This window comes from Rhinichthys klamathensis, unplaced genomic scaffold (genome assembly GCF_029890125.1).
Source record: "Rhinichthys klamathensis goyatoka isolate OS25496 unplaced genomic scaffold, OSU_Roscu_1.1 h1tg000059l_1, whole genome shotgun sequence".
Lineage (NCBI taxonomy): Eukaryota > Metazoa > Chordata > Actinopteri > Cypriniformes > Leuciscidae > Rhinichthys > Rhinichthys klamathensis.
In genome coordinates, this window is record NW_026606604.1 from 10,000,001 (window position 1) to 10,025,164 (window position 25,164).

Here is a 25,164-nt window from a genome sequence, read left to right on the forward strand (position 1 = left end):
ATATTCAAAAACACTGCAAATTCAGATACTAGTAACACTTCCGCAGATATTCTACAAATGTTAAAATTATGGTAACACTTTACCTAAAGCCTTTTTATACATTCATTATAAAAGTATTTATAATGCATTCGTAATGCCTTGTAATGCACCTTGTAATGCATTGTATTATCTCATGAATAGTTGTTACCACAGTTATAATACGTAATACATAGGTACTTATCTATTATTTTTACACATTTATAAAGTATAATGCATTAAAACACATGACAAACAACCAATTTCATATGTAATAAGGAATCTGCAAATATTAAAATGGTTAAAATTATTTATGAAAACACATAAAGGCTCAAAGTAAAATGTTGTTAGCAATTATCTCTTTTCACACTGTCACTTGTTAAGTTGTCCACTAAAATGTCCAACACTGCATATATACAGTAGTACATGAACAGGGGAATAGTGAAAATTACATTTTCAGCATTTTTGTCATAATTAAACGGCCGAAAGTTGTCTTGTTTCATAGCTAGTTTTCTAGTCATCCTATAAATACACACAATTAAAAAATATTTTCACACTTTCTGCATAATTCTGACAAAATTACAGCTTGATTAAAAATGACGCATACAAATATTCTGCTCACAAGTGTTATTTACCTTGTTTTTTCTTTTGTTTTCTTCACACATCATGTTTCATATTAAAAACCTGTTAGTTTTCATTAAAGAAAATCAACCCCAGAGAAATCAAAGCACCCAGAGCTGCAGGGACACCCACAAACTCAATTATTAGTGTAACATCATTATCTTAAATGCCTTTTGTACATCTACTTCATGGTGGCCAATAATAGTTTCACTGCTATAATTTTTAACATCCTGTCATACCTGATAAACTGAATAATTCAAATCACATTATTAGTTAGTTAAGCCTCGTTCAGACTGTCAGTCCAAATCTGATTTTTGTGCATATCCAATGAAATCCGATCAGATTTAGTGTGAAAAGCAATATGTTTCGGGCTACATTCATATGTGGTGCTGGTGACCGGATTTCGTGATCGTGAACGTAGCCTTAGTATGCTACTTGGTCTGTTAGAGGCATGTACATATATTTTATCCTATAGAATATTATCTAATCAACATAAATTCAGAATGAAACCACAGCATATAAGTGAATAAGTAAGGAATTTTTGTCAATGCATATAATGAAATACGAAGCGTAGTACCAACACCTGCTTAAAAATGTTTTTTATCTGTATATTTTGGCCTTTCCACTTGTCAGCACTGTAAAAACAAAACAAAAAAAAACACCTTCCTCAGGGCCTAGTTGTGTTGTAAGACTCGTTCCTATGATGACCAAATTGATTGGTAAGCAGTTACTCATAAAAAATGAAAGAGACCTGAATTTTCTGTTGAGTCTGGCATCCACATCATTGCGATTTCTTGCAAAGTCAGGTCAAACACTTTATACCAGAATAAAATTTATTCTATAACTTCAGTTGCTAGGACACATGCTTGGTTCTGTTGCCACGGCGATCAAGTGTCAGCCATTTTTAGTGTACCCTTGAGATTTGCAGTCAAACCATGCTCAGACATTGACTCTGGCCATTCCAGAGGTAAAAATAGTTAGTCTAGTAAGATTGCTACAGAGATGCATTCATTCACACAGTTAACAAGAAACACTTCCAATATGATTCTCATATTGATGCTTTAGCAAAGTTAAAACTCCCACATGCTCTACAACTGTACCTAATTCCTAAACCTGTGTTAATAAATGTGGATCATCACTAGAGCTGCATGATTCTGGATCAATTGAGAATCACGTTTTTTTGTTTTCAAATAGAGATCACGGTTCTACCACAATTCTGAACAGAAAAACTAAACAAAATAACATGTAATTTACTAGAGGGTCTTTTTTTTTTTTGGCTGCAGTCTTTTAGAAATGTTTAATTCATCTAAATGAATTATTTTAAAATGAATGATTCAATGACTCACTCATAAAGACTTCACTTGTTTCATTGGCCCTGTCCCAAATGGCACACTTCACATGCTCTTTCGGTCTTGTGGACTTACAGCGGCGTGTCCGTTAAGTCCATGAGACCGTAGGGTGTCCCAATTGTTATTTTAGGTTTCAGAAGGATGCTCGCGATGCTTAGCGGTGGATTTGTGCCGAGCCCGCACTGATGTGAGCTCCGCAGCAGACTTTTCCCGATAGTCAAAGCGGCGTTACGTCACGAAATGCAGACTAAATCTGGGCCATTATTTCATTACAGGATGAATCAGCGTTTCTGAATGAATCGCTTGAATTAATGATTCAATGACTCACTCATAAATACTTAATTTCTTCATTACTGGATGAATCAGCGTTTCTGAATGAATCTCTTAAATGAATGATTAAATATCCCACTCATAAATATTTCATTATTTCATTACAGGATGAACCAGCGTTTCTGAATGAACCTCTTGAATGAATGTTTCAATGACAAATAAATGCATCCATGTTACTTTATAAAGGTGATTTAATGTATTTTGATCACTACCGTAGACATCAGCGTTTATATCCGAACTATAAACATTTAACCCAGTATTTCTGTGATAATATGAATATTTGTAACACAGAAATAGCGATACTGCGGTTGAAAGGACTGTTTTAAAAGCTGTTTCATATCAATACATGATAACTGCTCTCTCTGGATCAGTGGCAGCGCAAAAGCAAATCTGAATGTTCTGCTGTGATTTTGTCAAATGTTTAATAGACACAGGTGTTAGAATCGAGATCACGGTCTTTTATTGATTAATAAAGCAGCTCTAAAAATTTCAGCCAATTTTTTCTGACCACAAAGTGTTGAATCTTGTATTGTTCATCGCGTTTAAAAAAGCGCAGCAGTGTTTGTAAATAGATAGAAACACCTCAGTCTATATACACAAGACTTATCTTCCTCTGAGCGCTCATTAATCTTCCACACATAAGCGCTCTGCCGTGTCCCCATTTCGGAGCCCGAAAGCTATTCAATTTGTGCTCTCTGCATTCATAGTAGTCCTGTATCCCACCCCAAACTGCATCACTATAATGCAGAACACATCAAATGTCATGAATTTTAACATACTGAGAAGAACATCCAGATTAGTGGATGATCAATATTTCTCATTAGCTGATAGACATTGATATATAGGATATAAAGTACAGGCAGTCGGTCATTATCACAAATTAAATCCCAACAGGGTGATTAAGACCACTAAATAAATACATGGAAATGAAATATTGATTTGATTTGACTTGACATTGTTTTATAATCTTGCCTGTAAATGATATTAAAGCTTCTGTTAAGAAGAAATTGTCAATTACAAATGTATGAAATAATCTGCCTAGCAACAAGTAATATTAATACTGAAGTTATCGGAGGTCATTTTCACTATAATCCATAACTGAGACGCAAGATTGCTTGTTGCATTTCTAGAAACAAGAGTAACAAGAGGTCCTCCCTCGAAATCAGTTATTAGTTTTACTAAGTAGAAAATATGGGTAACACTTTACAGTGATCTTGTTACACATTACATGTAGTTACTATAGTATTAACTATAAATTATGCATAATTACATGCAACTTACCCTAAACCAAACTCAGTCCTAACCCTAACTCTATAGTAAGTATATGTAGTTAATTATTATTACTCAGCAATTACACTGTAACAAGGACACCTTAAAATAAAGTGTAACCCTAATTGTAATTTTAAGGTGTCCTTGTTACAGTGTAATTATACATTTAAGTACTGAGTAATAACTACGTGTATTTACAATAGGGTTAGGATTAGTTTTGTTGTGGGGTTAGTTTCATGTAATTATGCATAATTTATAGCAATTACTATAGTAACGTGTAACAAGGACACTGTAAAATAAAAAGTTACCAAATAAAGTGTAACCACAATTTGTATATAATTGATTACTATACAGCACAGTGCCTAATAAAACAAATAGGACATAATTTAATTTCTTTCACTTGATAAACTGTTAATAAATAATAATTATAATAATAAACAAATAATTGAACACCATTATTACATTGTTTCATCATTTCAGGACAGAAGTGAGGAAATATCTCAAAATATCTGAAAAAATATATCAAAGGATTTAGTATAATGATGGCAAATGAAACTTATGATAATCTCAAAGAGTTCAAATAATGTTGTATATAGCTAGATTATTTTTGTGGGGCTTTTTACTTTCTGTAACTGCTTGGTTACACTTTATTTCAATGGTCCACTACTACAAACTATAACTAACTTTGCAACTACATGTTAAGTAACTCTCATTAGAGTATTAGTAGACTGCAGAAGACTGTTAGTTTAGGGTTCGGGTTAGTAGAATAAGTTGACATGTAGTTGCAAAGTTACTTCTAGTCAGTAGAATGTCTGTTCATCAAAGTAAAGTGTTATCAGATATTACGCAGACAGTCTACTGATACTCTAATGTAGTTGCAAAGTTACTTATAGTTAGTAGAATGTCTAAAGTGGACCATCGAAATAAAGTGTTACCCAGCTCATAATCCTCCTTACAATCTTGAAAATGTTACATTTCAGAGAATGGAACTGTAAATCTGTAGTCTGTTAAATAACTGTTTCCTATAGTCTGCAGACAGGGGAATTAAAGCACATCTAACATCTTTATTCCCCAGTGGAAAGTCAACAAATCCATTTATTTGATCGTTGTGCTCCTGCCTGCCTCAACGACTTCAGCAAACATTTATTTGGATAGAGTTTCGTTCAACAAATAACGCTGAAATAGATCTGTTACAAGATGTATGAGCATATTTTCTACTTCATCTGAAATAACTAAATGTTTTGAAAAAAGTGGCATATAAAGCAATACCTACCTCTTCATTTGAAGTCTTGAAATCCATGTGCTAAGGTCAGAAAAACAGCCCTGTGAGAGCAAACGTGAAGAAGATGTCATTAAAACAAGTTGCATTAGCAAAAGCTAAATGTTATTGACCTTCAATGAAAAATGTTGTTTGCAATGAAAGTGGCACATGCGGTAAGTAAAGAATAATTCATTACAGATAAATGAAGATGCATTTGAAATGAATCACTGGTTGGTTCATGCAGTGCAAAGGAACTTTGTCTTGCATGAAAGCACACTTAGATGTGCAGAAATTTAATCAAAACTCTTCACAGCAAATTTGTTTTGACAAATTACGGCATCTGGACACGCAAAGTTAAGGAGAATTAAAAAGCTTGCAATGCTTTTTGATATTGTGTGGAAAAAGCTTTTTCTAAAAACCCTAAAAGTGCTACATTTTTATTTTGTCACTCCTCTGCTAACATGTGGATTTCAGAACATATTAACCAACCGGAAAGCAATAACCACGTCTGAATACAAATGCAAATGTGGCATTTCAAGTTGCTCTGAGGCCTACTAAATAATTCAGTGAGAGTTATTGTCAAACAATATATCAGCCTGTTTGGGATGGTCTATGAACATGTACTGCAATTTCTGGTTTGCTGTACACGGTCTGCTTGAATGCTTCATTGTGCAATAAGAATACAGCATGCAAACAAACTCTATGGTCAGGGCTGGTGGTAATGTTATTAAACCAACAAGTTATAATGATATCTTTGTTTATGAAGATGTAAGATGCATGTCGAACCACAGTGAATTGCATCTCCAAAGTTCAGCATAATGATTGAATTATGATCAGAATAACAATGGCGTTGGAGTCTGCTAAAAATGACTAAATGTAAATATGATAATCATGATACAATTTCATCATAAAAATCTTAGTGCTGTCAAATCAATTAATTGCGATTAATCGCATCTAATATAAAAGTTTTTGTTTATATAATATATTTATTTTATATATATATATATATATATATATACACTCACCGGCCACTTTATTAGGTACACCTGTCCAACTGCTCGTTAACACTTAATTTCTAAGCAGCCAATCACATGGCGGCAACTCAGTGCATTTAGGCATGTAGACATGGTCAAGACAATCTCCTGCAGTTCAAACCGAGCATCAGTATGGGGAAGAAAGGTGATTTGAGTGACTTTGAACGTGGCATGATTGTTGGTGCCAGAAGGGCTGGTCTGAGTATTTCAGAAACTGCTAATCTACTGGGATTTTCACGCACAACCATCTCTAGGGTTTACAGAGAATGGTCCGAAAAAGAAAAAACATCCAGTGAGCGGCAGTTCTGTGGGCGGAAATGCCTTGTTGATGCCAGAGGTCAGAGGAGAATGGCCAGACTGGTTCGAGCTGATAGAAGGGCAACAGTGACTGAAATAACCACTCGTTACAACCGAGGTATGCAGCAAAGCATTTGTGAAGCCACAACACGCACAACCTTGAGGCGGATGGGCTACAACAGCAGAAGACTCCACCGGGTACCACTCATCTCCACTACAAATAGGAAAAAGAGGCTACAATTTGCAAGAGCTCACCAAAATTGAACAGTTGAAGACTGGAAAAATGTTGCCTGGTCTGATGAGTCTCGATTTCTGTTGAGACATTCAGATGTTAGAGTCAGAATTTGGCGTAAACAGAATGAGAACATGGAACCATCATGCCTTGTTACCACTGTGCAGGCTGGTGGTGGTGGTGTAATGGTGTGGGGGATGTTTTCCTGGCACACTTTAGGCCCCTTAGTGCCAATTGGGCATCGTTTAAATGCCACGGCCTACCTGAGCATTGTTTCTGACCATGTCCATCCCTTTATGGCCACCATGTACCCATCCTCTGATGGCTACTTCCACCATGTCACAAAGCTCTAATCATTTCAAATTGGTTTCTTGAACATGACAATGAGTTCACTGTACTAAAATGGCCTCCACAGTCACCAGATCTCAACCCAATAGAGCATCTTTGGGATGTGGTGGAACGGGAGATTCGCATCATGGATGTGCAGCCGACAAATCTGCGGCAACTGTGTGATGCCATCATGTCAATATGGACCAAACTCCCTGAGGAATGCTTCCAGCACCTTGTTGAATCTATGCCACGAAGAATTGAGGCAGTTCTGAAGGCAAAAGGGGGTCCAACCCGTTACTAGCATGGGGTACCTAATAAAGTGGCCGGTGAGTGTATATATATGTGTGTATGTGCACCCACTTATGTATGCATATATTTCTAGAAATGTAGAAATGTAGAGATCTGGTGACTGTGGGGGCCATTTTAGTACAGTGAACTCATTGTCATGCTCAAGAAACCAATTTGAAATGATTCGAGCTTTGTGACATGGTGCATTATCCTGCTGGAAGTAGCCATCAGAGGATGGGTACATGGTGGCCATAAAGGGATGGACATGGTCAGAAATAGTGTTGTCACGATACTAGAATTTCTAACTTCGATACGATACCTTGAAAAATATCGATATTCGATACCATTTTCGATACCACGGAGAAAAAACTGCCACAATATAAAGGGGGTATTTTTTTAATTTAAAGCTAAATGTAACAAGTCTAGAACATGACAATGAGGTATATTTTGCATGAACAAAAATGTCCTGAGTTCTATTTGTTTATATTTTTTAATTGGACCAGAGCTAACATGATGTATTTTTATTACCTACTGTTATCAAAGATTAAAATATACTGTAACAAAAAAGCACTTAACAGTATCATATTGGAGGATAGAGAGTCAGTAATGTATAATAATAAGATTAAACATTTAATTTTCAGTTAAAGGCATGTCATTATTGAATTTAGAGATGCCATTGTCTAGCTGTTTAGTTTAATTAGTATCTGTGTAATCAAATTGATGATAATAGCTAATGAAGGAAAATTGCAGAATTAAATAATAATTTTTGAATAAAGTTAAATAGGCACCAGTTAATTTACATTTGACCACAGTTAAAATATTTACTTGTCTAAGATTCCTCAGTCAGATTATGTTAACTTTAAGAATTAAAACGAGACAACACAGACTCTTATCAACAACAATACTAGGCCATCTTGGTTAATGTTTCAGAAAAGTTCAAATGAGAAGAGTTACAGTGTTTCCTTGAGGATTTTTTTTTAGCAGTGGGGGCAGATCTGTCCAAACAACAAACACCCCTGATGCTGAGCATATGCTGCTAAATAGTAGCCTATACCCCTGGAGCCTGTTCCTTAAGTCTGTTTTCACCTATACAATAATTTTAAAAAATGAGTGATGTGAGGGATTATTGATAGTCAAACAATCTGTTGGGTGCCCGCAGCCCGCTCGCGTGTCCGCACTATTCTCCGACATGCCCGCTCGCGGTGTGTAGCTCGTGTCCGCGCTATTCTCCGACATGCCCGCTCGCGGTGTGTAGCGCGTGTCCACGCTATTCTCCTACATGCCCGCTCGCGGTGTGTGGCTCGTGTCCGCGCTATTCTCCGACATGCCCGCTCGCGGTGTGTAGCTCGTGTCCGCGCTATTCTCCGACATGCCCGCTCGCGGTGTGTAGCTCGTGTCCGCGCTATTCTCCGACATGCCCGCTCGCGGTGTGTAGCTCGTGTCCACGCTATTCTCCTACATGCCCGCTCGCGGTGTGTAGCTCGTATCCGCGCTATTCTCCGACATGCCCGCTCGTGGTGTGTAGCTCGTGTCCGCGCTATTCTCCAACATGCCCGCTCGTGGTGTGTAGCTCGTGTCCGCGCTATTCTCCTACATGCCCGCTCGCGGTGTGTAGCTCGTGTCCACGCTATTCTCCTACATGCCCGCTCGCGGTGTGTAGCTCGTATCCGCGCTATTCTCCTACATGCCCGCTCGCGGTGTGTAGCGCGTGTCCACGCTATTCTCCTACATGCCCGCTCGTGGTGTGTAGCTCGTGTCCGCGCTATTCTCCTACATGCCCGCTCGCGGTGTGTAGCTCGTATCCGCGCTATTCTCCGACATGCCCGCTCGCGGTGTGTAGTGCGTGTCCACGAGTCCACGCTATTCTCCGACTCCGACATGCCCGCTCGCGGTGTGTTTTTTACGCGTGTCCGCGCTATTCTCCGACATGCCCGCTCGTGGTGTTCTTTATCAATCAACCAAAGCCGGTCGCGGGGGCGCGGCCCTCGCCATCTTTCCATTCACTTCACTTTTGCTATTTAACGAAGAGCGAATGAGACGAGTGCGTCACGTGTGGTGTTTGTCAACGCGCCTTTTGAGAGAAGTGAAAGTGACTGCTCGGCTAGTATCGATACTTCGGGAAATTAGTATTGGTACCGTTCAGATATTTCAGTATCGATATTTATCGAAATATCGATATTTTTGACAACACTAGTCAGAAACAATACTCAGGTAGGCCGTGGCATTTAAACGATGCCCAATTGGCACTAAGGGGCCTAAAGTGTGCCAAGAAAACATCCCCCACACCACTACACCACCACCACCAGCCTGCACAGTGGTAACAAGGCATGATGGATCCATGTTCTCATTCTGTTTACGCCAAATTCTGACTCTACCATCTGAATGTCTCAACAGAAATCGAGACTCATCAGACCAGGCAACATTTTTCCAGTCTTCAACTGTCCAATTTTGGTGAGCTCTTGCAAATTGTAGCCTCTTTTTCCTATTTGTAGTGGAGATGAGTGGTACCCGGTGGGGTCTTCTGCTGTTGTAGCCCATCCGCCTCAAGGTTGTAAGTGTTGTGGCTTCACAAATGCTTTGCTGCATACCTCGGTTGTAACGAGTGGATATTTCAGTCAAAGTTGCTCTTCTATCAGCTTGAATCAGTCGGCCCATTCTCCTCTGACCTCTAGCATCAACAAGGCATTTTCGCCCACAGGACTGCCGCATACTGGATGTTTTTCGCTTTTCACACCATTCTTTGTAAACCCTAGAAATGGTTGTGCGTGAAAATCCCAGTAACTGAGCAGATTGTGAAATACTCAGACCGGCCCGTCTGGCACCAGCAACCATGCCACGCTCAAAATTGCTTAAATCACCTTTCTTTCCCATTCTGACATTCAGTTTGGAGTTCAGGAGATTGTCTTGACCAGGACCACACCCCTAAATGCATTGAAGCAACTGCCATGTGATTGGTTGATTAGATAATTGCATTAATGAGAAATTGAACAGGTGTTCCTAATAATCCTTTAGGTGAGTGTATACGCACATATATTATAAAAATTAAGCGTAGCATCAGTTCTGGCAGGTCACGTTAGTCAAGCTCGCATCGGCTGACTCTCAGGCTCAGCTGATCCACGTCTGCCTATAGGAATGTGACGCCTATCACCGTACATATATGAGCTCCTTCAGTATTATCAGCAGCTATCGCGTTTCTCAGGAGCTGATTACCCTCCTCCATCCCCAGCTCCACCTCTCAACAGTCAGGATTTGCCCTTCTGAGTGCCCTTTGAATCAGAATAAATTCTCGAATTATGTTGTACTTTAAAATCTTGAATTAATGATATCTGCAATACATTCATGTTGGTTCTGTTCTGTTCACCTAAGAGGGGTTATTGCTGCTCTCCCTGCTCTTATCCATGCTAGGCTGCATGGATGCGCAGGGAGTTCTTGCCAATCCTAACTGTATGCTAATTGTCAGTCATATTTGGCGATAGTGGTCCTGACAGAAACAAAACTTTTTTGTTAGATGCGATTAATCGCAATTAATCGATTTGACAGCACTAAAAAAATATAGCCTACTATATATCCTTTGATTTAGGGGTGAAATACGACTCATATGTATTGTTTGTGAGATTGTGAAGTTTTGTGACCCAACACATTTTCTGAAACACAGTGATACTTATTTGAACAGGAAAAATAAATCACTGGAGGCATTTCCTACTGAATTATTCCAGTGCTACTTTATAAAAGTCTTAATAATTCATATAGCAAAAAGAATCACACAGCGGTAGCTGACCACATCGCTATTGTCGTTTAGCTTTAAAATGCTGCTTGTGCACTAGAACATCCTGAAGATTATTTCAAAGAGGAATCACTCGGAGCTCAAATTAAAATCACAACCAGCGGAGCACATTTAATCAGAACAATCGCATAATTTGCACTGTCTGAAACCACTCAGCGGGGTAAATATGGAGGGATTACAGCTCTGTCTGGCTGTTTTCACCACTTTCGTCGGCATTCCAAACGCAAGGACAAGCCGGATATTTTTCCAGCACTTTAATCAGTGTGTTCTTTCTCTGAGAGCGCTTGAATCCTAAAACGCTGGAACATCCCTCCTTAAGTGGCCTGTGCCATAAGACACCTCTATAAGAAAGATATATTGGCGAGCCCTTAGATCTCAATTCCCCATTATATATCAAAAATGGACAAAAAGTCGTTTCAGTGACGAACCTTGTCCTCACATGGAGTGCACTTAAGAGGAAATAGCAATCTGAGGCTTATAACGGAGAGGATATGTGTCTCCAAAGCAGAGATGGTGAGTACCTCTGAGTGCCATCTGTCAAAATGAGTTACATGCCCATTTAAAACCTCCGAGCTGAAGGAGATGTCGCGGATCGCTCAGAATTTCCACCACGGATCGATTCCAGCTTAGAAAGTCCAGGCAGAATACACAAGGCCTTCAGAGAGCGCCTTTATGAATAATTCATTGGTGTGGCAAGAACGAGTGTTCCCTAATAAACATCTCTATGAGGTCTACAGGTCGTTCCACGTGCGTGGTGGCATCTGCAGCTTCCTTCACACGGACAGAGAAAAGACAATCAGTTTAACGTGTGGCTAATGAAATCGCTCTCATTGTCATCTATCAAAGATGTGGCAGAGATATAAATGCAGAAGGATGCTCAATAGTTTATAATGTAGAACATTTTAAAAATATTCCATTATGTTTTTATGGATTCGATGAAGCTGGAATCTGCTTTCATAGTGGCCTAAGGCAGTCACTGGCTATAGAAACTAATAAACCAACATTACATGTCACAAACAATGATAAAAGACACAATATAACACTGACAAAATTAGTTTTATAAACTTTTAGCACCCTACTGAAGCCATAAAAATGCCACAAACAGTCATATTTCGCCCCCTCAAAAATGACGATATTGTGTTTTGTGATATTTTTTTATTCCAATGAAGCACATTCCTCCCTAAATTCTCATTCCCGCGATGCATTCAGACATTTTATTATTATTTTTTAATGGTGATTCTCATTAGATTCGTATTACTCTGACAAAGAAAATGGTTTAAATGGTTTTAAAAATTAAAAGCAGCACATTTGCTCACAATGAGAATGGGAGCTTATGCTTAATTGTGATCCAATAATTTCGCAAAACAAAAGTTCTTGTACAAATAATGGCTTTTCTATAAACCAACATCATGAGATATGCCTTCAAACATGATCACTTTTTATTTTATAAAACTATTACCATGTATCACTGTTACAGTACTGCTTCATTTAGAAAGAACACCACGCGCTGCACAGCTAAAAAAATCAATATGAAGGTCATTCCTATACATTCAGAGCTCATTAAATTGCATTTGCAGTGGCTTACGACCCAAAATAGAAATGTTGTTGAGTGTTCTTCAACATGACACCATCGTTTACTATGTGTTGTTTCTATGCTTTGCTCTCTCTTAGTATAATGCTTGGCATTCAGATTGTACACAGTTTCACACTGACTCACTCGCTTTGCCTTTCTGTGAAAATGAGATGTGATTTGCATGTTAACAGGCCGGTGCGGTATGGCAGGGTTTTTTTTCATCCGCAACATTATTTTAATGCAGGCACCTCATCAGTTGGGCGTCTCAGAACAATTCCTTCAGGGAGATGTCTCTAAAAATTCATGGCAGACAGAAGCTTTCTGCACTGTGATGAAACACAGCAATCCTCTAAGTTATAGAGCCTAATATGTTGTCTAATAAGTTATAACAAGACAGTAAATTTAATTTAGCTAAAATTTTAAAGTAAAACAAGAAGCTGTGAAACTCTCTGACTCTTCCATCCAGATAGGGGTATTCTCTCTGCTTTTATTGTTATTTTTATTTTGTATGCATTCCATTTGAATTCCTATGTCTCTGTTTCCTTTTTATGTGCAGCACTTTTAATTACCATTGTGTATGAAATGTGCTATATAAATAAACTTGCCTTGCCTAAAATGTTCTTAAAGGATAAATTACCAATCATTCCAAACCCGTACGACTTTGTGGAACACCACAGCAGATGCTGGCGTTGCTCTTGTTTTCCACACAACAAACTGTTATAGATGCTGTCAAGCTTCAATAAGGACAAAAAAACAGCACCATAAAAGTACCATAAAGTAGCAACCGTAGCACTCAAAACTCAGAGGAAAGACAATCATACCAGTTTGGAATGACAGAGGGGTGAGTAAATGATGACAGAATGTCGTTTTTTTCCCGATGAACTATTGCTTTAAGATCACCTACTCAGCAAATGAGTCGATTTGTCAAGCTCCAGCGAGAGGCCTGGGTATTTTAGGCTTACCTCCAGGGAAAGATCTTCAGCACAGCAAGCATGGAGGTCAAGCCATGGGGAAGGAGGCAGGGGAGGCTTGTTCAGGACTGATGTTTTTCTTTTCTTCCTTCCTTTATTCCAGTACGGGGTTTTGGCCCTCAGGCCCAGCCAGAGTCCTGCAGCTGCTGGAGTACAACAAGTACCTTGTTAGGATGGCCAGTCGATTATCGTGGTTGATTAGTTTATCTAGATGTTTTTCTTACATATATTTTTGCTCTTTTTAGCATCAGACCCTGAATTAGTATGATGGCAGCGTGCTGTGCTTTCACTGTTAAGACAGTTTGCATGGTAAAAGCTTTTCTAAAATATCTCCTGCTGCTACAACCACAGAGAGTCATTTTTAAAAGTTTTTAAATTTGTTAAAGAGTCATATTTTTTAAAGCGTTGTGCTTTTAAGACCAAAAAAAAAAAGTTTCAATTCGAAGTGCACAGTCCGTGGCCGTAGCCAGCTATGAGGTCACCGGCCGGAGCCTCTGTATTTTTCCGGGGTGTATATAATAAAGGTTGTGAAATAATTGCCTAATATAGTAATAACTCTACTTTAGCGCTGCACTAAGATCTTCTCATCTGAGCTGCCTCATTGGTCTAGATGATTTGGTCAGTCTATGGAGATGACCAATCAAATCGAAGTAGGCGGGCTTTATGTTCACAGAAACTGCTGAGTGCGAATTCCATCGCGACGTTTCAGTTAACGGTAATAAAGTGCGAGATAACATGTAAGTACTGTAGCTAAACTAAACCTTTCATATTTGACAGCTGTTTTAGGATAGAAATGTTAAACGAACGACAAAAATAATCAGGCAAACTAATAAACTTTTGTCTAATTTCGCCATTTTGAATTGAAAATAGGCCTAATTTACGTGGTTCATGTAATGTATAGTAACTCTCAATGTGAGAGGGCAAGAAACATTAACAAAGCCGTTTTCATCATATTAGGCATAAGATTAATAATGAATGTGAACATATTGTAAATTAATTTAAACTAGTTACCTAGATTTTCTGGTAGCCTTCAGTAAAATCCCTTATCTGAGAAAATGATTCACAAAACATAAATATCAGTTGACCCTATACTTTCTTCACTGACACAGACGAAAATGAAAAGACCATCAGTGAAAGCTCAGCTTTAGGAGGGGAAGAGACAGGGCAAGATAAGGAGAAAGGGTGATGGAGATGAGGAGAGAGCAGGAATTGACAAATAATCTACTGCCCACTGACATGGTTTTAAAGCTGTTGTCCAATTGTTTGGCCTTTAAACATCTTAAAATCCACATAGTATATCAGAGAAATCAAAAATGACTCTTTAAAAGCAGTAGTTCACCCAAAAAAACGTAAAGATCTCATTTGCATGTCGTTTCATTCTTACTTGAAACATTAAATGAGATGAGACGATAACAGAATGTGTTATTACATTTGCAGTATAGGCTGATTATAAGTAACTTAGAAATTCTGTTATGAATAACTTTTGTGTTACACGGGAGGATTATTGGCAAAGAGCTTCAAAAGACATGAGGGGGAATAAATGACTACTTCTTTTAAATGGAGAAGATATTAAAAAACTGTAACACTGAACATTTTCAATGTTTTAAGAAGTTTCTATGAGATATTTTGGCCTCTACATGTGAAAATAAAACGCATAGTAAAAAATGCATTGCTGCTTTCTAGAGAATGCATCAATCCCCCAAATGTAATGGTTTTATCTTTTCCTCAGGACTTTGAGAAGAAAAATATTGAATCCTGGTAATTGCATTTAGTGGCCAGCATTGAGAGCGAAGCAATCTAAAACAATTTACATCACTTCCATTGTGAGCCTCATCTATTTCTTACTTGTTCCCTGAGAGAGATTTTGAAGACACAAAGCACATAGTCAATACAGTCAAATTAAAACGGTGGGCTTCCAAATACACGACTTGCCCTTTAGATTCATAATGTTAGTGCATGATTGCTTCCAAACTATTCAGCTCCTAAACAGTTTGCTAGTTTAAGAGCATTATCTCCAGGAACAGCACAAGCATTAAACTATCTGAAAGCAGTCCGGTTAAGTAGCTGTGGATCAGCTCCAAAAAAAGTAACAAGACGTATGTTTTTGTAAATTGCCTCCTGCCTCGACTCAGAATTGGAGATTGTGAAGGTTTATTACAGTATAGCACAATGCAATGTGATCTCCCATCCTGAGGCTTATTCATCCATGGCCATTCTGTGTGCTTTCAATGCTGAGCACTTCACACATTTAATTTCCCTACCCCATGATTTCCTTTCTGAAATGTCTAAAATAAAACCATTAAAACTGCATTATGCATGGCTGACTCATTTAATTTTGCTTCATATGTGCGTGTGTCATTACAGCAGCTGGGACATGTAATAACTGTAAATGTGGGCAATAGAAACATCTCGCCGTGTCCTCGTCCATTAGTGAACTATCTTGTCCGGCTAACCTTCTGAGCTTTTCTCTGGCCGACATCTTTAACCTTTCCTTTGATAAAACACCACAATTGTAACTACAGCTGGGTTTTTGCTGTATTGCCGACTCCGTCGGTCACAGTGGACTGGGAACTCAACAAGTGTACTTATCACCATCATAATGGCCAGACCTTCGGGCCGCCACAAAGGCTATTCATTTCTGCCAGACCCTGGTGCAACAGCAGCTCAAAGTGCTTAATTTTTTTAAGATCCAGACTAAATTACCGGTACTGAAAAAAGCACCAGCAATAACAGTGGAACTGTTTTTGATTAATGCATCTGCACATAAAAACACACTGGCTGCGTTTGAAAGCTTAGGCCTGTCAGGCAATGACTTTGCAGGCAGTGTTTGCGCTCGAAGGTACTTCACAAAACAGATTTCAGACAGACTTCTGAGCCAGCATAACGGTTTAATGATCTACAACAAAATAGACCGAGCTTTAGTGTTAGCTAAGTGAATATTTACTTACCACAATACTAATTTCTCCCTAGAAATGGCATCAAAATTAGAAAAGGTTGGTCAAAAAATTTACATTTACACACTTGACCACCCCTTGCAACTTTCAAGCGCCATTTTTATTTTTTAGCTCAACTGTCACGGAATGAGACACACGGGATTGTGGGATATAGGCAGCGAAGGACACACCGATGCTGCCTTCAAAAATCGATCAGTGCATTTCCAGCGGTTTAGTCCAAATTTTCTGAAGAGACTCAATCGCTTTATATGATGAACAGATTACATTTAGGCTTTTATTCACGTTTCAACATTGATCAGCAAACATAAACAGAGCCTCAACAAACCTCTTGCTGAAGCTCAAACGTGATGCGTAACACGAGAACGAACCTCATTGGTTCTCGCACATCAAGCGAACATGCTTGAGCTTCTGTTTACCACAACTGATGTGAGTGTGAGTAAAAGCCTAAATTTAATCTGTTCATCATATAAAGCGATCGAGTCCCTTCAGAAAATTTGGAATAAACCTCTCAATTCATATGGATTAGTTTTACGATCTCTTTATGAACTTTTTGAAGCGTCAAAGTGGTAGTTGCGTAGCTGTTAGTCTCGCGTAGCCAGACCTTCAGACTGACGGCTGAAGGTCTGGAATTCATAGCAGCTTTCTTTGGCCAAGGCCCGCCCATTAGGCCGTTTGACCGACATGTCAAACAACCAATTACAGTTCGTTTCGTTCAGCGTCACATTTCGGGGCGTGCAAATGTCCCCACAACAACAGACCGGCGTGCAACAAGTCAGTCAGCATAGAAAATCAAAGAAGGAGAAGAAAACAAGCAGTAAGTCATTGATCTGTTCGTGCACGTATAACAACAATGGTGTGCACTTCATCAACAGCCATCCCGATGAGACGCTCGCGGTAAACATCTGTTTGAAGCATATCTCTCCACTGTTTAACACCCACAAGCAATTCTGGAGAACCGAACACAATACTGAATCGGCCAGCTGCGATGTCAGCGTCTGTTGTTTCATGTTTGCCCGCAAACGCGGCTGATATCCCCTTCGCGGTTAGGTACTTCACTTGATCTTCCATAATAGATAGGAGGGGACACACAACTAAAATTGGATCTGCTGGGAATCCTTATAAATGCTGACAAAGGGTCGGCCAGGCTTGGAAAATAATACTCTTCCCAAATCCCGTCGGCAAACAGGCTAAAATATCTCTTTTTGTCTCCACTAAGTGCCTCAAACAAAACTCCTGGACATCTCTTAAAGAGTCTATGCCGTGAACCTCGCATATTTTTGAGAATCCTACGTTTAGCTGATCTTGATAAATGCTCTTTGTCACTCATGTAAACACAACAGTTTTTTTTCCGCAATCACACGTCTGCGCCGGTCTGCGCTTTGTTTCCCGGCGGACCGAAAATAAACGCGACACTCGCGCCCCCCGGAAATCTGATAAAATTCAACCAATCAGATGACGACTTCGACATTCCTGAAGTGTTTCCAGTTAAGTGTACCATATGCATCAGACGTTTAGCCAACGTTCCGTGGGCGTGACGCCTGAGGTTGAGACTACGTAGCTGTCAATGGAGGGACAGAAAGCGCTCAGATTTCATGAAAAAGATCTTCATTTGAGTTCATTTGATGGACTACATAAGGGTGAGTAATTAATGACAGAATTTTCATTTTTGGGTGAACAATCCCTTTAAGTCTTTTAGTTTGTCAAGAGATTTAAGCTGTGTTTTTGAAGAGTGTGCATGTGCCATACGTAAGAACGAGCCTATGATTGAATCTGGAAATAAAGTAAAATAACCGAGAAATATGAGAATTAGTCCTCAGATGCCATGTCCGTAATTTTAGCAAAAAAATATGGCATTAATTAAATTAATTAAAATAGTTTATTACTCCACCACCTGTGTGACATCATTTATCAATGTGGTTGAATGACAAATTTGCGAGAATACGGTTTCGTAGTTGATTTCATCAATGATGCATCATACTATAACAGTTAAGCAGATAGTTAAGTTTACTGTTTACTTTCATTTGAGACATCACCGGCTGTTTTAAATACTCCACATGATGGCCATTTTGACATAATTGTGTGTGTATTCGACTATTCAAGCGCAATAAGACGTGAAAGAGAACTGAATTTGCAATCGCAGATTTAGAAAAATCTCTAACGACAGACATTTTATACCAACGGTGCTAACGATATCGTCATACCACGCAGCCCTAGCAAGTCGTTTTTTGGGAAACGCACCCCATGAAGGTATCTCAGGACAGGAAGTAGACCTAACATTGCCTTGTTACCATAACTTACCTTCGCATTTTTTCACCTTTCAGATGCAGATACTGTCATATAGACATTGCTGAATGTAAGCATATGCAGTTAATATTTCCTTAAGGAAGGAATTTAATATTCCCACGAACACCCGCACACACATAACGTTACACTCAAACAAGAAGTCAAACGGCTTGCTCACCACGCTGCTGTCTGTGATGCTGATGCCTTATGAAGGTCGATGTTTCTCGCCCGGGTTTCTCTCAAGCAGGTGAGTGAACACGCTCCCATGAGATGTAAGCCAGAAAACCACATTTTATCAGTGTATTTCACAGCCAAGACACGGAGAGAGCAAACACGCTCACACTGCTCTGAGCACCGGGCATTTCCACTGCCTGGAAGCGAGGCAAAGGCACACTGCTGTGTCACGCTACAAACTGATTTTCAACCGTAGTGTTTGTTCAAATCACATGGTTGTTTTCTATACGATATTATGCATAAAATGAGCTTATATTGGCTAAATTATATCGCTAGATGTATTCACATTGCTTTATTTCAGCATGCAATAAAAGATTCAAAGCTTATATTAGCTATTAGAGAGTCTCACAGCAATGCAAGTAATGCACTTTTTTTTTTACCCTGCAAAAAAATACTACCATGGATTTTTGTACATGTTTCATGTTATTGTTTAAAACTACCATGTAAATAAATATAATATGCAAAATGTTTGATATGTTTTGTGTATAATATATGTAATCAATCAGATGAAGTTGTTTAGATGTAATTCTCCTTGCATCTTCATAGTCTGCATGCTAAGCCACATGTTACATAAATAAGTTTGCAATTTAATGTCAAATAATATGATCTCTATAATATAATACAATGTCATATAATAAAACAATTTTTTTAATTATCTTATATAATAATATCAATGGACCCTATTCTGAAATTTAACGCAAGGTAAAATAACACAAAGTATAGTCTTATAAATTTACATTATATTTAAAAAAATGAAAATATAACATTTTGATATAGATTTATTATCTTTGGAATCGCATCATCACAGTCTGCGAAAAGGCTCCATCATTAGTAATAATAAATAATATTTAATAATATAATGTAAACATTTCTCACCAATAACTTCTAAGACAAAATTACTTGAGCTACAATAATTTTTATAGTGCATCAATGATTGTCTTATTTGTTTCTTTCATAAAGGAACATTTTAGGAGAAACATCTGAAACAATGTTGAAGCATTAACGTGGATCTCAATATGTCTCTTGCTATGAAAGAGCTCTAAAAATGACAATAATCCAATAACTCCTTGGTCTATGAATCCAATACAAAATGATTCCACTACAGTAAGGAATTGCAGGACACATTTGAGGATCTCACCTCAAACTTTACAGCTTGAAATAATGTCCAGATAGAAATGTCACACGGACTCAGATTTGTTAGGCCTGCCTGATCAAGTGTATCCCCGCTTTCTGGACCCTGTTGCACTGTTGCACACGCTAGGGCGAGCAATGCAAAGGTCATTCCAGAGAGTCTGGGCATGACGTTACGCTTGATTAAAGTTTCAGCCTAGCTTCATCCTTTCACATTATCCTGCTCTGACATCTCATTGCCAAAAGCAACCTTGTTCTGCCCGCTGGGCCGGTCTCTGTTTAGCCCTCATTAGTTAATACACCAGCGAGACCCGCTGGCCTACATCACCACAACAAACCACATCTACTTAGTGGCAACAATGCGAATGAGGCTCGATAAAAAAGCGGATGGTAGATTTATAGACTCAAGTCCTGACCTCTCTCTCCGTGACGGATGACTGTTGGCGTGGCAGTGTTTGAAGGTACAGAGGAGGTGCCAGAAGAAACATAATGGACACATGAGACTCATTACACCAAACAAAGATGGGCAACTAATTACTGTAGCAGACCGAGCCGTATCGTTATTCAAGCCCAAGACAAAGTTAGGTTTGTTTATGAGTTAACAGTCTCTCTGCTCAATTGTCAGTGAGACCAGCCCATTAAAAACAGAATAAATTAGCAGTGTCGACAAGAGACTAACTGGCACATATTAGTAAACATGATGAGCGTCGCTGAGGCGGATAACTCGCATTTCCGGTGACAATCAAGATGAATATTTATATGCATAGACCTAATTTTGTTATGGATGCAAGTAACAACTGACACAGAATTGAGAATTTGAAATCTTATAGAAACACTAGCAAAAATGTAGCATGTTTTTGAACGTGCATATCGTAGTAATTGTGATATTTTAATCATTGCACAAGGAATCGTATGTAAACAAACACAGACACGCCTTTGTTAATAATCACTTACTGATCTTATCAATGATAAAACGACAGTCCAGTCCACTTGTCTGTTTTTGTTTCAGGCAGACCGTCGCTGTACATCATGGCGGAGAGTCTTCAGTGACTCTTTCTGTATGATACATATATATGCCAGTGAGTGTCTTTATGAGTGAATCATTTGAATTATTCATTCAACCGTTTTGTTTAAATTACAGATTCATTCAGGAACAAAACAGGGCCGCGTTTCCCAAAAGCATTGTGAACGAAGTTGATCGTAGAGAACATTGGTGCTCAACTTGGGCTCACGATGCTTTTGGGAAACTCAGCCCAGGTCTCTATGAGTCATTGAATCATTCATTTAACCAATTTATTTAAGAACCCAGCGTTGTATTCAGCGATTTATTCAGAAACGAAACAAGTAATGATTAATTAAATGAAGTTCAAAACGTAGGTTCGGGAGGAGCCTAAACATTCAGTCCTGTCAATCATCATTATACTATATCGTCAATCATACTATACACACTAAAAAAATGCTAGGTTGTTTTAACCCAACTTTGGGTCAAATATGGACAAACCCAAAAATTTGGTTTTAAATGTAATTTAAAAATGTAACCCAACGGCTGGGTTCGTCCATATTTGACCCAAAGTTGGGTTGAAATAACCCAACATTTTTAGAGTGTATAAGCAGCAGACACCACGTCATCCCATTGACAAATTCTTCCGGCAGCCCTCCTCCTCCAGTAAATTATCTCTATCCATCTCTTCCATCATAGGGGGGGTTTAACTCGGAGCTCAAGCCGAGCCTCGGCTTCAAGCCTCCTCCAAGGACAGCAAGCCAAGTTAGTTTACTATTAAAGGGTTAGTTCACCCAAAAATGAAAATTCTGTCAGTAATTACTCACCCTCATGTTGTTCCAACCCCGTAAGACTTTCGTTCATCTTCGGAACACAAATTAAGATATTTTTGATTAAATCTGAGAGCTGGATCACTCCTCCATAGGCTTCTTAAGGGATCGAAACTGGCCGGCCCAAAAGTTATGAAAGACATCGTTAAAATAGTCCGAGTGACTACAGTGGCTCAATCTTAAGTTTATCAAGCGACGAGAATACTTTTTGTGCGCAAAAAACAAACAAAAATAACGACTTTATTCAACTATTCATTTCCTTCTCTGTACGGCCGTGATATTTCACGTAGTGATACTGCGCAAAGCTTCTAGGTTGCACGTCACACGTAGACTCACTATTGGCCGACGCTGGTCATGTGTGTGATGCGTGACGTACAACCTAGAAGCTTTGCGTAGTTTCACAACGTGAAATATCACGGCCGTACAGAGAAGGAAATGAATAGTTAAATAAAGTTGTTATTTTTGTTTGTTTTTTGCGCACAAAAAGTATTCTCGTCGCTTGATAAACTTAAGATTGAGCCACTGTAGTCACTCGGACTATTTTAACGATGTCTTTCATAACTTTTGGGCCGGCCAGTTTCAATCCCTTGAGAAGCCAATGGAGGAGTGATCCAGCTCTCAGATTTAATCAAAAATATCTTAATTTGTGTTCTGAAGATGAACGAAAGTCTTACGGGGTTGGAACAACATGAGGGAGAGTCATTACTGACAGAATTTTCATTTTTGGGTGAACTAACCCTTTAACCTTCAAGGTTGAATGGGCAGGCGAGTAAACTTAACCAATGTGTCCAAAACCAGTGTTATTTTAGTATTATTGATACACTAGTTTTTATTCATATTTTGAATTAGCTGTCATTTTTCATATTAATTTTAATTTAATTATTAGTAATTTTGTTACATGCTTCTGTCATTTTTATGGGTTTGTTTTAAATATTATAGGCTATTTTTGATTATATTATTTTAATTATTTTATAGTTTTATAGTTTAATAGTTTTAGTTAATGATAATAGTCATGTTCCAAACAATTGATTAATTCAGGAACTAAACAAGCAGTCATCAAATCATTCAAGCAACTGATTCGATCAAAACTGCTGATTCATTCAGTCAATATAGATCTGGTTTACTGGTCTCAAATGGTGTAAGCCACTGTAAATAATTTATGTAAAATTTTAATTTCAAATATATTATTTTACATACTTCCTACTTTTTGTTTATTGCATATTTTAAACCGACTGAAGCAAAGAACACTTTGTCAGAGAACCTCTAAATTTCATGTAATTGTGTACGTTACTGTACCCTGGTATTTCTTTATACAGGTAGCAAACACACTTGTGTGTTATACAGAATACTGATCAAGCCATTTGTGGTCTGAATTGTGATTCTCAAAGAAACAATGACTTGTCAATAATATAAACTACAACTAGCAGTCATTGTGCATGTGACAGGTTCCATGGCAATGAAGAAATATACAGATAGAAATTAGTTCACATTTCAGGTCCAGTGCACAGAGGCTGAAAAACTCAATGACGCTTGTTGCTAAAAACTGCTGCGCTGCCCTTGAATGCTGTACTTAACCCTCAGCCGCTCGAGAGACGCTGAACTTAGCATCCATGCAGTTGTGAATGAGAAAGCAAAGAGAATTTATTATTCATGACCCATTACTTTAGATTCTCACCACCTGGTCACTCAATCTGAATGCACTGAAACCCCACACGGACGATGCTGAGCTTAATGACGATGGAAACCTTGAACGGCACCTCATTCGAAAACCAATCACGTCTCTAAAGGTGCTGCATCATTTCGAGGCATTCCAAGGGGAGGGACTGTGTTTGTGGAAACACCCATTCTCAAGCCAATAAAATTTAAAGATCGGAAATCAGTAACAACCACAGAGCATGACAAAACGGGGTCTATTCTGGCAACCAAACAGTTTAAACATGAAGTATCAGCCAAGAAACAAGGATCGTCTGGCAACAAAAGGCTGAGCTTATTATTGTGTGCACTTGACAAGACTGAATTAGCATGACTGCTTGAAGCTATTGTTCCTTTTGACTTTGACTATCCTTGCATGCATGCAAACACATTACATGTTCTGAAACAACCATATGGTCCGTGACAATCTGCATCCAAATAAAGAAACACGCATTGAAACACACGGCTCAGTGAAAGCGTAGACGCATGCAGAGTTTGATTAATATATCAGTAAAAAAAAAATATCTCAAGACACAGTCTACAGTTCTGCATGTTGTATTTTTCTCCTTCATATTCCAACATTATTCTAGAGGAGAGTAGGGTAAGATGTGTCACTTTTTACTAACGTTAACCTCTTAGTCGAGAAGAAATTCCATAAAATGAATACACCTAATTATATTTCAAGATGTATTATCAACTGATTGAAGAAAGCATCTTTAGTAAAGGACCATAGAAATGCAGCTTTTATAAAAATAAAAAGTCATTTTTACCCACATGAGGAGCAAGCCATGTAATATTAAAGATTAACTGAAATTCACATTTTTTCATTTTAACTGAAGATATACTGTATATTTTGAGAATTTTTTTACATTTAGTATAGTCCAATGCATATTCCAATTTCAATGTCTTATTTTAATGCACATTATTCACACAGATTTTTTAAAATGATATTCAAATATTATCATTTTTTTAATATACAGACTTGTAGCGAAACGATTGTCGATATTTTGCATCAGTATTTGTATCAATATTTCATCACTGTTAGTTGAGTTACCGACACAACTTACCCCACAGCTACCACTTTAGGAAAATTATTTATTTAATAATTCATGGCTTTAGCCTTGTTTTAAACAGTGCCAATTCATCAGCATGTATCATACATATTTGCTGTGAAATAAAATGCACTTTACCTGCATGGCAGAAAATGTACGGGCATGCAAAAACAGCATGAAACACTTTTCATATGTGCATTTTTCTAAATATATGGCCATTTATTCAAAAATATGCACAGTTTGTCTGATTAATGGGGTGACACAGCTTACCCACAGACACGTTTTACCCAAATGTTCCTTACACCACATGGCCAAAAGTAAATGCACATTCAAACACCAGACCTAAATGTGTCCTTATTGAACATTTAAGCTCAAAATCATGGACCCTCTCATTGCTGTTATTACCCTCTTCAGAGAAGGCTTTCCACTAGATGTTGGAAAATGGATGAAGGGATTTGTGGTTGGCGTTTCAAGTCATTCCAGAGGTTTTCAGGTCTCAGTAACTCAGTTTTATTGATCACAATTTATGTTTGGGAATGGCTGTTCATTAGTTTTTACATGCAGTGTTCAGTGTTTATTGAGAAGTGCATGCAAGGCATTTTTGATTGATATACCAGTTGTTATATTCTATTTA

At 38.3% G+C, this 25,164-nt stretch overlaps 1 protein-coding gene across 4 annotated transcripts in view; it reads right to left on the reverse strand.

Annotated features, from left to right (window-relative positions):
• sntg1 (syntrophin, gamma 1) overlaps positions 1 to 25,164 on the reverse strand; it is an 82,896-nt gene that overhangs the window by 34,612 nt on the left and 23,120 nt on the right. For 3 of the 4 annotated variants that reach the window (XM_056249315.1, XM_056249314.1, XM_056249317.1), the window contains 2 exons: positions 13,346 to 13,500; positions 4,858 to 4,907 (listed from right to left, as the gene is read on the reverse strand). In XM_056249315.1, coding sequence (XP_056105290.1) covers positions 4,858 to 4,884 — 27 coding nt within the window. In that variant the 5' untranslated portion in view covers positions 4,885 to 4,907; positions 13,346 to 13,500. The remainder of the gene's footprint in view (positions 1 to 4,857; positions 4,908 to 13,345; positions 13,501 to 25,164) is intronic. The other variant, XM_056249316.1, reaches the window with a different exon arrangement.